Below are 13,557 nucleotides of genomic sequence, written 5' to 3' on the forward strand. Positions count from 1 at the left end.
ACGTAAATGACTCCCCCCCCCCCCCCCCCCCCCGCACTACAATCAATCTCAGGAAGGATCCTGACCCAAAACATCGCCAATCCATGTTCTCCAGAGATGTTGCCTGTCCCACAAAGTTACTCCAGTACTTTGTGTCTATTTTGGTAAACCAGCATCTAGTTCCATGTTAGGTTAGGTTAGTTAGGTTTCTTGTCACGTATGTGGAGGTAAAGTGAAAAGCTTTTGCTGCATGCTAATCCAGTCAGCAGAGACAATACATGATTACAATCGAGCCATCCACATCATGCCAATACATGATAATGGGAATAACGTTTAGTGCAAGATAAAGTCCAGTAAAATCAGACAAAAGATAGTCCGAGGATCTTCAATAAGGTGATGGTAGCTCAGGACTGCTCTCTGGTTGCTGATAGGATGGTTCAGTTGCCTGAGAACAGCTGGGAAGAAACTGTCCCTCAATCTGGATGTGTACGTTTTCACACTTCTATGTATCGAATTCCCTCCACAGATGTTGCCTGACCCACTGAATTCTTCCAATAGTCTGTTCTTCTTTTCAAGATTTCAGCACCTGCAGTGTCTTTCATCCCCTGTCTTTATATTTGACCAAATCAAATACCAGAGATTCTGAAAATGTGTAATTTAAGAGGAATGAACTGCAAGAAAAAATATTTAATTACTCCACCCAATTGTCATTGTTGTGGATGATGGGATAGATGATTTTTCGGCTGCTGAGGAAGAAATAGACTTAAATCATTCATTTCACAATTTAAAAGTATAATTATGGAACTGGTAGTTGCCAGAAATCTGAAATTAGATCTAATTCTTTTCCTGTTTCACTCTATGCTCTAAAATAAAATATTGGCCAATTGCAACAAGTCTTTAAATTGTCAGTTAATGACACATTTACAAAAACTCCAGAGAAACAGCGATTTCACTCAAGGCTATAATTTGAAATGAATTTATTAAAAGATTTTAAAAAATATGAAGTCATTCACCCACGCCAGACCATTTGTTGAGGCACAACCCACATTTATTCCTTTTAACACAAGGAAGAACAGAATGGTATGATTTTGAGTTATATTCATAAAAACAGAAAATGATGGAAACATTCCACAGGTCAGACAGCATCTACAGGCAGCACATTGGTGCAACTGGTAGAGCTGCTGCCTCACAACAACCAGAGACCCAGGTTTGATCCTGATCTTGGCTGTTCTCTGTGGGGAGTTTGTACATTCTTCCTGTGACTATGTGGGTTTCCTCCGGCTGCTCCAGTTTCCTCCCAGCCCCAAAGACGTGTGGGTTTGTAAGTTAATTGATCACTGTAAATTGCCCCAAATGTGTCGGGAGTGGATGTGAAAGTCGGATAATATATGACTAGTGTGAACCGGATGCTCAATGTGGAGCCAGAAGGCCGAAGGGCCTCCTCCTTGTTGTATCTTTAAACTTAAACTAAACTACAGGAAGAGAAACAACATCCTCAGAACAGTTGCAAGCAGACCTGCTGAGTGTTTCCAGCAGCTTCTGATTTTTAAAAAGATTTCCAGCATCTGCAGTTTCTACAGATGGTTATCACCCAGCTCCGTCCAAAGCAAGGGAACCAAACAACTAAAACACGCGTACCATTCAGAAGCAAATGCCTGCTCAGAACATGAATTATACAGGACACATGTGGGATAACGTCAATTTACGCAATTAAAAAGGGATGCAAAATAAACTTACATCAGAGTACATTTGGAGTGTTTTTTAATTTCAAAAATAAACATTATTCGTAATTAAAATATCTGCAAAAAAATAACAATGCAAAATTCTTAATACATTCTTAGTATGTCAATATTGCTAGTGTCATACCCAGTAGTATTAGCACTTCTCTTTACACGTTTGTTTTTATTTTCATTTGGAGTTTCTTTTCCCATTTGGAGTGTTTTATTTATTTAGAAAAATAACTTTATCCGGAATGAAAAATATATACAGCGCAAAAACTTTGTGGGTTCAGTCAACACACAGTTGCCGTGCGTTCTGAACGTCGGCACTGCTGAGGCCCGGTGGCCATTTTGTGAATGCGAGTGCGAGTGCGAGGTGGAGACAGGGTTGCAAAGGAGGAGCTTCACTTCCGCCCGCCTTTCTACTCCCCCTCCCTCCAGTCTCTTTCCGTCAGCCTTTTGCGCTGGCACTCCTCATTCCCCTCGGTATTACTCACGGCGGGAAGTTGTTGCTGCCGCCTTCTCCTCGGACACCGCCGCGTGTTTGAAAGGCTCGCTCGCGGCAGCCGCCAACCGTCGCCCGCCAACGGCCGCCATCGCTGCCCCTTCTCGTCGTGTATCTGTGCATCAGGCGGGCGTGTGTGCGATGGACGGGTAAGTTGATGGTGGCCTCTGTTTTTTTTTTTCCCTCTCCTCTTCCTTCTCGGCCGCGGGCTTACGCTGGCGCCCAGGCTCGACGACGCCGTCTTGTTTTCCTTTTCAACACATATTACTGTGTCTGTGGAGGATAACTTTATGGTATTACACAAGTGACATTTTGTGGTCCGATCACGTTGGGATTTCAGAACAGTTCGGTCAAGAGTTTTAATTTTGCACTCTTAACTTCGATTTTTTTTGTACGTGTTTACTGAGCTTTTTTTTTTACAAATAATGAAAGCGCCCAGTTAACTTGGATGAAGCACGATAATAAATTCGCGGTGCATTTAAAATATTTTGCAAAGTCGTAAATGTAACGAGAGAGTTTATTTGTGAGTGCGTTTTATTTTTTTAATCAAGGGAAAGTTCACCCCTACCCTTGAAGCCAATTCTGTCTGCAACTACGGTTCGTGGTAATAAGTGAGGGGCTGGAGGGTGAGTGTTAGTTTACTAGTCAGAGTACGATGGCCTTTTTCCCCTCCATTCTTGGCTCGCTTTGTACGAGCGACCGTGATTCAGATTGTAGTTTGTGGTTTGCACGATACCACCATGCTGGCAGGAAGAGCCTTCCCCATTATGAAAGCTTAGAGACTTTTTCTGCTCTCTTAACTCGAGTGGCTTCGTCTGTGCTTCCCTTTTGCCTTTAAGAAACAAAAAACTCCTGCAATCATAAACCATAAGCAGAACTTTCTACAAGCTTTCCTTTTTGTTAAAATTCATTTTTAATTTTATAAATTATTCCACCAACCCCTCCCCTGTCTCTTAAGTTTCGTTGTGTAAGTAACTGGAGCTTTAACTTTTTTCTCACGTTCTCTTCCCCTTTTCCTTCCCTACAGCATTGTCACCGATCTTATAGCAGTCGGTTTAAAGGTAGGAGTCTTTTCTCTCTTTCTAACTTTACTTTTTTTCCCTTTATTAATTTCATGCATTCTTCTTGTGTTTATATGCTTTGAAAAGTTCAGCCTTGAATCTCTTGCCTTTTGTGTTTCATTGTGTCGCTAAGAGGTTTTTTTTCCTCCTTCACCATTGGTTTACCGTCACCATTTTCTGGCAGCGCTGCTGTTTCAACAACAGCTTCTCAAACAATTAGTCATAGGGTTGGCAGCAATGGAGCCGCTTCTCTTCGCTAAAGGATTATGTGAGGGCCCCAAAAGCTTTTGCGACGATTATAGGTAACTTGGTCACGTTTTTACTGAACCTGGTCACCAACTTGAAACAAGAGATTAACGCACATAACAACAGGAATTGTGTAGCTCTAGTTAAAAGAGGAACTGGTGTTTTTTCTATACTGTCGGGGTGATATTTCGTGAGCTCTTTGATCCTGTGTCGTGGTTTACAAGAGAACTGCGTGGATTTTTTGAACATTCACTAAAGCTACGCGACATGGAATTGTTTTTTTGAAACGCGCTTAGTTCTTCAACACGGGTCTGGGAAAATTATGATGCGTTTTAAGAGTGATCTGCATTGAGGTAGTTTTCCCTTGGGGCTGTGCGCAGCCACTAACTGGTGATGTTTTCTGTATATAACCGTGCCCATTGTTGGTCTCAAGGGGCAGAAGTGTACATCAATCTCCGCTTCTTGATTTAATGGATTCTCAGGAGAAATTGTATACAATAACACACCAAACTTAATTTCCCTAGGACACAAACTTATGTCAGTGAGGAAACAAACTACAAGAACAGACGCAAACAGTTGATGCTGAAATATAGAGAAACTCAGCGGGCCAGGCAGCACCTGTGTTGGAATACACAGATCATGCTTTGGGTTGAGGCCTTGTTCACAGAGAGACACATCCTGGCAAGTGACAGGTGGAAGATAGACACGAAAAGTTGGAGTAACGATCTTCGGTTTAAACCAGCATCTGCAGTTCTTTACACAAGTGATAGGTGGATACGGGGAAGATGCTGAATGGCATATGGATGGAGTGAGTGACAAAGGCCAGAGGTGAAAAGGAGACAAAAGGGGTATTAGATAAGAAAGGAAGAAGAATGAATTCTAAAGCCAGAAGGACGGATATTGGTGAAAGAGGGGGGATGTAAACTGGGAACATTGGTGGGAGATGGAAAGGATCAAGGTGGGGGGGGGGGGGGGGTAAGGGGTGTTATACATGGTGGGAGAAACCTGTGTACCAATGCTGGGGGCATGGGAAAGGGGGAGGGGTTATTAATTTAAATGGAGAATTTAATGCTCATTTTATGGGGTTACAAGCTCATTGGTTTCCACACCTGATTAATTGTAGTTTGTAGAATCAATGTGTGGGCGCAATATTTTGTGACCAAGCTGGTAGCCAGGTCTGGACATACAATGACCTAGCCAACTTGTCAATTGGTGCCATTTACTGGTGAATGATTTCTCTGTTCTAGAGTCTTGATACTTCAGCATGTTGTGCCATTAGTGCTGGTTTTCAGATGATTTCCTTTGCTTGCAGAAAATATTATGGTGAACATGGGCAATTTTCATTGCGGTTGTTACCCGAGGGCTTCTGCAGGGAAGAATAATTTCAGATAAAAATATGTAATGTTATAGCTGAAGCTTTAATTAATTTTTTTTTAACAGAATTTACGGTTGATCCAGAATTTAAAAAAAATATTCAGTGGAAACATTGAGCTATTAATATTTTATTGATCAATTGTTAGTGACTTTTTGAACAGGACTTTTGTTCATGCTGTTGGTTAGTAGCTGATGTTTATTTGTACTTCTGAAACTAATGATTTCTTGAAGGTTTGATCATTGGTTTTCGTAAGACAAGCTACACACACCAGGCCTTCATGAACAAGGATATTTAATTTAACAGCATGGTGTCAACTGTGGTACGAGTTAAGTTACATGGGTGGTACGGACATCTAAATTGGTTCAGTCCTGATGTAGAGTTGTGAATCTGGAATTCTCTGCCACAGAAGACAGTGGAGGCCAATTCATTTGATGTTTTCAAGAGAGAGTTAGATTTAGCTCTTGGGGCTAAAGGAATCAAGGGATATGGGGAAAAACCAGGCACAGTGTACTGATTTTAGATGATCAGCTATGATCATATTGAATGGCGGTGCTGGCTCAAAGGGTTGAATGGCCAACTACTGCACCCATTTTTCCATGTTTCTATATTTTTTCTATGTAGAATCTCAACCCAAAATGCCAGTTTGCACCTTTTTCCTCCACTGATGCTGCTCTTGACTCGCTGATTTTGCATCTGCGATCTCTTTTGCGTTCTATCTAAATTGTTTAATTTTTTTAAAAATTGCCTTGAGGTTCCACTCTTCTGGCAAAAGATAGGCCGATAACACCAGACGCTGCTATATTGTGGGATGAACTTGGAACAAATATCTAGATTCAGTTGAATGTAAGTTTGAGTTGCAATGCTTTGCAGCTTGGTAAATATTGATGTTTTATCTGGTTCCAGGAGGAACAAAGCAATTGACCACTGTTGTACGGCAGGTAGCTGTTTTGTTGGAATATATACATTTTAAGCAAGGGCTAAATACCTTCGATTTGTACCGGCATCTGCAGTTATTTTCTTATACTGTTGTACAGTAGTAGCGATAGGTTGCTAGAATACACGATTCTTGATTGAATAAAGTCTTGACTGTGCCTTGAGTGGGCTAAGAGAATGGCAAATTGTACTGTATTGTAAGTGTGATTGGGGTGAGGAAAATAGCTTTGATGGTTGGAAGTCATGTCTTTGGTTATAATCTTTGACGCTTGGAATTTCTGGACATGATCCTTTGATGCAGCAAAAATCATTAATGGTCAAGACACAGTTTTTGACATGTAAGCATATAGAAGCCATGGACTAGCACAAAAACATATTCTTTATCCAGTCCATGAATTTGAGATTTAAATCTATTCATGTCTTATTTGGGTGTTGTCTTCCGAGCGGGCATTATGTTCAATTATGGTCTCGGTTTGTATAACAACAGGTTATTTGTTGTATAACAATTGTAGCATCTTTTAGTATCGGTACTTCCGTATTTGGATTGAGATGGTCCGTGACAGCATATTGAGTGAGTGGGAGAGTGCTTTCTGCCTACCAAACTAATCTGGAGTTGTGCGGGTGACAATTGAGAGCCTTATTTATTGACTGAAGTACAATGAAGCTGGCTGATGGCTTTGATTAGTTCATTTGAATTGCTCAATACACCAATTGTTAATTAGTAGGGCTGAAATACAGCACACAACCAGCCCAACAACTGGTTTTGATGAACTGTTTTTTTTGTTTTGTGAAATCAATTCTGTAGCATGAGTTCTGTTTTTTTTGTTTTGTGAAATCAATTCTGTAGCATGAGTTATCAAGTGTATGCTTCTAAATTTGGTTGTTCCTTGATTCATTAGCGTTTTGTAATTCCACTGTAGGCTAGATCATAAATGATGGTTCCCTTTGTGTAACGTTTGGATGTTCAGTATGTTTAAGAGCCGATCTCGTTGAGAACAGGAGAAATTCTGGTGCAGATACCAGTGGCAGGTAGCCGTTTTGTTGGAATATATACATTTTAAGCAAGGGCTACCTTATTGTCTGGTTAATTTACAGCATTTTGGCCAAATACCTCTTGTAAGGTGGTCCTTTGGATGTTTCCTGAAACTTAAAATAAATAGTATAAATGAGACATTTTGGGTCAAAGTCTGTTCACCCTTTAGTCCCTGTATGACTTTTAACTTAATTCAAGGATGATCCGTGACTTCATTTAATTGACCTTGGTGTGCATTTCTTAACTCGCAACAAGACGTCAGTATCAATTGATGTAATTTCCATAAGCTTGTTACTGAGAGAGGACCAGGATGGCCTTTGTGTGGATAAAGAGATAAAGAGCCAGCAAGTATGTATTATGAGATGAGGTGTTTCTTGATTTTGTATTCTATTTACTATTCTTGTTTACATTTTTTTTAAATCCACTATTGATAATTGTTGGATCTTTAAATAGCTTTTTGTTAACTAGTAAAACATGGAGTTTTTCATTAGGAAATTAGTTATTTAACTGTGCACATTGTTTTGTAAATAGTTTTTGGCATACGTCTTTCTGGGTGTTGCATTCTTCCAAAGTTTTTTTTTCCTTCAGAGATATCAATGGATTCTTGTATCACCGGAGCACACTGTTAAATATAATGGAAATCACTGATTGATTTTCACAATGTTATTCAACATATTTGAACAAAGTGTTATGCGCATATTTACATTATGGATTCTGCACTTAAAATCCACAATTAATGCAACAAAAAATTAATGTAATTCCTTTAATGGCAGACCAAAACACGAGTGTGGGTGGTGGTTCAAGAACAGAATCCATCCTTTTTTTTAAAATCCATCCAATATTTCTTATATTCAACTACAGTTTTTCTACAGCCCAGTAGCCAATCCAAATGATATGTACAATTTACGAAAGGGGGGAAATTAATTAGATATTATGGATTCTTAGAGCACCATCTGCACATCTCTATGGGAATTATTTTTATGCTCTGTAGAAAATTGACTATCAAGCTGTTTTGTTTTGTCAGTTCAAAAACCAACACAAATGGTGACACAAAAAGCTGGAGAAGGAATGGGTGATGTTTCGGGTCGAGACTCCTTCACAATAAAGAGTGTTCCTTATTAATCGGCAGGTTGAGCCAGGGGTCAATTGGCGGCCAGGACTCTGGAACTTCAGACCGAGTTAAAACTGCCTCCAACCCAATAAGTATTTTCCTCTTACAGAGCCAAAGGGTGTCAGTGGTATCCAATCCAAAGTCTAAGTTGGTCTTGGCGTCATGTTTGGCACGGATATTATGGGCCAAACACAATGTCATAGAACACTTCTATGTTTTAATCTTGCTTAAAACTTAAACAACTCTTGCCCAATCGGTTGCATCTTATTTGTTGGGTAATTTACGTATTCCCAAGGCTTTTCTGTCGTTAAAAAAGACCAATGTATATGGGCTGAAGGGTCTGGAAGTGAAGCATCTGTCATCTGTCTATTTCTTCCATGGGTGCTGCCTGACCTGCTGAATTCATCCAGCACTTTGTTTTGCTCAAAATTCCAACATTTGCCTTTCCTTGTGTCTTCATTAGTAGTTCATGTTGCTCCTCGTATTTTTCTTGGATGCCATGCAGTGAAGAAAATGTCGATTGTAACTATGTCTGTTTTGATTGTAACTTGGGAAGTAGTTCTACCACGGTGTCTCGGCCGAGCTTCCAGATGTCATGGGGTAGATTGCTGGGTTCAAATGAAAAAAAAATCTAACGTTCTCGTCTACTCCAGAATGTAGGTAAATTTCACCGTATTATTGAGCTGCCGAATGCATATGATACGTATGCCCGTTTGGAACACGAGGACTTGACTAGTTAATGGGTTCATTCCTGACTTCCGGTGCCGTCTATGTGTGGTTTTGCACGGTCTACTTGTTACTGTATGGATTTCCTCTGGCTGCTCCAAATAACATGGCAAAGAAAAAGTCTGAAGGACCATGCTGGGGTAACTCAGCAGATCAAACAGCATCTCTGGAGAACACAGATAGCTGATGTTTTGGGTTGAGACCCATTAAAAAAAAGTTACGTGGCCCACAAGCTTCTCCATTTGTTACAGAATTGAAGCACTTGTATGAAGGCAAGAATAAAAGCATCAGTAGAAATTATTGAAAAACAATGAGCTTGCTTTCTTGTGCTTACCATTTTAAAATATAATTCCTTGTTCTTGACAGGAACGAAAAATGATGATGTGCTCTAGGTATCATTAAGTTTGATCTTAATGATACCTGCTCAAGATATTAAATCATGAACAAGAGCCGGTTCAATTTTCTCTTAATATAACAAAAAGATACAACTGTTTTTGTTGTTCTTGAAAAGTATGAAAATAATCATAAGCTTGGTCACTGTTGGAATGTAAGAAATGTGATATAGGTGAAGGGGTGTGGAAAGAAGTGTGATTTGAACACCAAACCTTGTGACATAGGTGAGAATGTTTCCCATAACCCATGGATTAAAAAAAAATCGTTAACATTATTTATAAAAGCTAAAAATTGTAAATGCGTTGCTCTTTAGAATGATTAATTATTAAAGATATCTGCATGAAGGGAGATTACAGCAATATTCTTCAATTTAGTTTTGTTTTTCATGAATTTAAACCTAGAATGCAGAATGGAATAAAATGTGCAGTTCAATTCAATCTGAAATAAAATGGCTCAGTATAATATTAGTATGTCATATTATTAACATTCTGTGGAGCTTTCTCAAGTATCTTTAGTTTATATCTCAGATGGTGCAGTGCCCTCTGCAGGAAATCTAAATCGTAAGAATATTTTTATGTATATAAAAAAATACAGGAGTGGGCTGCAGTAAAACTCCAATAATCTGCTCTTGGATTCTGAAATGGTTGTGGTTTTGCATGTTGCTCGCCTGGTAATGTTGGATATATCTCCATGCTCTTTAGAACTCAGCAGGTTCCCCGATGATAAACTGTATTTCTATACAAGCCCACCACCAATTTTCCAGCAACTGATAATTCGCCACCTCCTTTAATCGAGACAAAATTACGAGAGCCCTCTTGAAATCCTTCCCGGAAGTCCGTCCGTCCGTTCCCCCCCCCCACTCCTCCTGAAAATGTGGTGCCATGGCCGGGCGAGGTGGCCAATCTTGACCCCTATGGCCGGGGCTCTGGAAATTCAGCCTGGCCAGAGCCAGCGGATCAGTTCCCATAGCTGACTTCCGAGGCCAACTTTTCAGGCTGGTATCTCGGCCCCCTGGCAGCCAGACATTCTTGTGCTGTACTGTTCTTTAAGTTTACGTGCTTGCAGTCCATGCTGCTTTAGAGAAATGTGAGGGGTATAATTAGTGCATTGGAGGAGTATTGTTGTGTCATTATTGCATGACCTCTGTTGGTCCGGCAAGGCACTGGAACCTAGGGTGCTGGAAAATCAGTGGTGACCTGTATTACATAATATTTAAAAAGTAATCATTTGAACAAGTGATAATTTGGAAAATCCACTAGTCCAGCGCCACAAGTCCCAAGAGTGCCAACATTTCAGACAGAACTGGAACAATGGGAGAAAGGAAGGATTATCAATGACCTGCGTAGATATAAATTATGATACCATTTTAAAAAAAAATGTCCATGAGAGACACAGAAAGCAATTGAAAGAGAGAGGCAAAATCTCAATGCTTTTAAAATTTACATGGATTATCGGGAGAATATCAAAAAACTCTTGAATCTTGAGGGGCAGAAGGACCATTTGTATCTTTGTTTCTGTTTCCATTCTTCTGTCACTTCCATCTTCTTAAAAAGAATGAGGTTAAAGGTATCCATGGTTAAAGGTAAAATAAATATGAATGTGGAAAGCTAATTAGAGCAGCTGTAATGCAAATGGAGAAACTGGGGGAATAGAATTAAGTAGTTAAAAGGAAATTTGGTGGCAGGTGGTTTACTTGAGGCACGTATAGGCAGTAGATTTATTAATTGCTGACCTTTCCCCCAAAGATTTCATGCAAAAATAAGAGCAGTTTGGAAATTCCAATAATTGTAAAGCAATTGGTGCTTGTGATGTGATCTTGACATCGGAGAAGCCAAAATATCTATCTGCGAGGCCAACCCTGAACGAAGTCGTCATCTGTTACGTTCAATTCGTAGTGCCACTCTGATCTGCTCTTGGTTTTGCTCCAATGATTCCCAGGAACCCCATGTTTGCTTCAGTTTTGGCATCTTGCAGTAATGAATCTCATGCCTTTTTCCTCCCTTCATGCCGCTCATTTTGCTGCATCTTTGCCTCTTATTTTGTTTGCAACTGTTTGATTTTGAAAACAAAGTTGTTACCTTAACAATGCTTGATTTGCTGCCTCTTTTCTGTGCAAATCAACCCAAAATGATACACCATTCCCTGTCAACATTTTGCTTCCCTCATCAATGATAAATTGTGCTACAAGAAATAATATTGGATTTGGCTGTGTTTTGTCCAAGTTTGAAATGTATGATTTGTATTTGTGGCGTTAACTTTCAATGGTTGTTCTCCACCTTTACTGTAACAGCTTACTGAACGTTTGCAGTGTTCAATTGGGTCTCCAAAGTTGAGGTAACATGTTTGTTCTTTGAGGAAATCTAGACCAGTGGTAATGGTATCTGAATTTAGAATTATGTTGTCTGCAAGCAATTCCTTTTATCAAGGTTGAAGAAAATTATTATAAGGTATGTTGGGCTATGGAAAGCATGTCCTGATATAGTAGTTGAAATTTGCATTATATTGCAAATAGTCGGTGGATAAATCTGTATTTCAGTTTTTAATAGCTTTTATTAAAACGGTGGCGCAGCGGTAGAGTTGCTGCCTTACAGCGAATGCGGCGCCGGAGACTCGGGTTCGATCCTGACTACGGGTGCTGTACTGTACGGAGTTTGTATGTTCTCCCCGTGACTTGCGTGGGTTTTCTCCGAGATCTTCGGTTTCCTCCCACACTCCAAAGACGTACAGGTTTGTAGGTTAATTGGCTGGGCAAATGTAAAAAATAAATAAAAATTGTCCCTAGTGGGTGTAGGATAGTGTTAATGAGCGGGGATCGCTGGGCGGCGTGGACCCGGTGGGCCGAAGGGCCTGTTTCTGCGCTGTATCTCTAAATCTAAATCTAAAATCTTAACTGCTTGCAAACTATTTGGTAAAGTTGTACTTCAATCTCTAGAATGTTTGTAATTGCTTGTGGTTTGCATTTCTACAACTTTTTGAAAATTTTGAATGACCATTTTGCTCACATCCCCAACTCCAGGCTTCCAAAACAGACTTTGTACTTCAAACTCTCACAGCTAGAGGAAGCAATTTTAACCTATCCTCAAAGTTGCCGTTGTGAAAATGTGACATCTCTACTGTGGGAATCGTGACCATTCAGTTTTATTTGGGCTGATGTTAACAATTTGATGTTAGTGTTTCACCATCTCCCACCAACTCTATTTATGTCAGTCTGGTGCTCCATTTGGCTTATAAGCCAAATTAATGGCATGTTACCCTTCTACCCAATTTGGTGTCAATAGACAGTATGTGCAGGAGTAGGCCATTCGGCCCTTCGAGCCACCACCGCCATTCAATGCGATCATGGCTGATCATTCTCAATCAGTACCACGTTCCTGCCTTCTCCCCATACCCCCTGACTCCGCTATTCTTAAGAGCTCTATCTAGCGCTCGCTCTCTCTCTCTTTTTCTCTCTTTCTCTTATTAAGGACCCTGTCTTAGTTGACGTGTTTGAAATCTTTTAAGTGGATGCTGACTGCCTCTTTGTCCAAGGCCACTCATCCATTCTTGGGTTTGGTCTTTGGGTATTTCAACCGTCTTGCTCAAAAAAAATTATTGACAAATTTACATGGCCTCCTGTTATAAGCAGGTCCTCCTGTGCACCATGCACATACGTTGTCCTTTTTTAGGTGACAGACTCTATGGAAGGTCTTGTTAACGAGTTGTGGAGGTGCTTCCTTATGATAATTTTATTAACTCCTGCATGACCTGGTCATGCCTATCAAATTGGAAAATATATAGGCAGGTCGAAACTGAGAATGTTTTCATGAGCTATTTGCCTGAAGAGCAGATAATCATAATGGAATTTTCAGGTTTTCTTATGGTAGTGTTGCTATAATGGCAATTTTGTCTAAGTATTTAGTCAGGAGAACTGTTGAACTTAGTTTACCTGGTCTCAGCTGCACAAATCATCCTCCTACTTCAATATAACAAATAAAGTTGGCGTGATCTTGATGCTGAAGTAGTATCTATTAGTACTTCAGATTAACGCCTGACATGTTCCCCATCACTCCTAACAGGGTTAAGTAGTGCAGCATTTTCTAATAGTGGAAACTCCCATGTCGTTTGGATTTGATGTGAATAATGAGCCATCAAGAGTGTGGTCTTGACGCCTCCACTTAGCCCTTTACCTGCCAGTGTGCTATTTGAAAAGGAAGTGAACTGCTTCAACTCTTTTTGTTGAAATTCCAATTGAGGATTTGATCACCTGTTTGAATTTGGGTTTGATAATGTTTGGACTTGTGTGATTCCTTTTGTGCCTTTTCTGGTGTTTCCATGGTCAGTGTTATATACTGATGCTGATACTAATGCTCTCTGGTTTTGTGATAGTAATTTGGAGATGTAGATTGTTTGTGTCATGAAGGAGGCACCAACTCTTTATAACAACATCACATTCTAATCGCAAGGTCGTGTGACAACTGTCTGCCCCAACTAACAGCTA

At 40.0% G+C, this 13,557-nt stretch overlaps 1 protein-coding gene across 3 annotated transcripts in view; it reads left to right on the plus strand.

The window, feature by feature from the left end:
- The first annotated feature begins 2,132 nt into the window (after positions 1-2,132).
- Positions 2,133-13,557, plus strand: part of ptbp3 (polypyrimidine tract binding protein 3) — a 57,841-nt gene continuing 46,416 nt past the window's right edge. For 2 of the 3 annotated variants that reach the window (XM_078395035.1, XM_078395036.1), the window contains exon 1: positions 2,133-2,351. Coding sequence is in view for 1 of the 3 variants with exons in the window: in XM_078395037.1 (XP_078251163.1) it covers positions 2,344-2,351; positions 3,230-3,263 (42 nt within the window). In the remaining 2 variants the exon portion in view is untranslated. Of the gene's footprint in view, positions 2,352-3,229; positions 3,264-13,557 lie in introns of all 3 variants that reach the window. The other variant, XM_078395037.1, reaches the window with a different exon arrangement.

This window comes from Rhinoraja longicauda, chromosome 3 (assembly GCF_053455715.1).
Source record: "Rhinoraja longicauda isolate Sanriku21f chromosome 3, sRhiLon1.1, whole genome shotgun sequence".
NCBI classification, from domain to species: domain Eukaryota; kingdom Metazoa; phylum Chordata; class Chondrichthyes; order Rajiformes; family Arhynchobatidae; genus Rhinoraja; species Rhinoraja longicauda.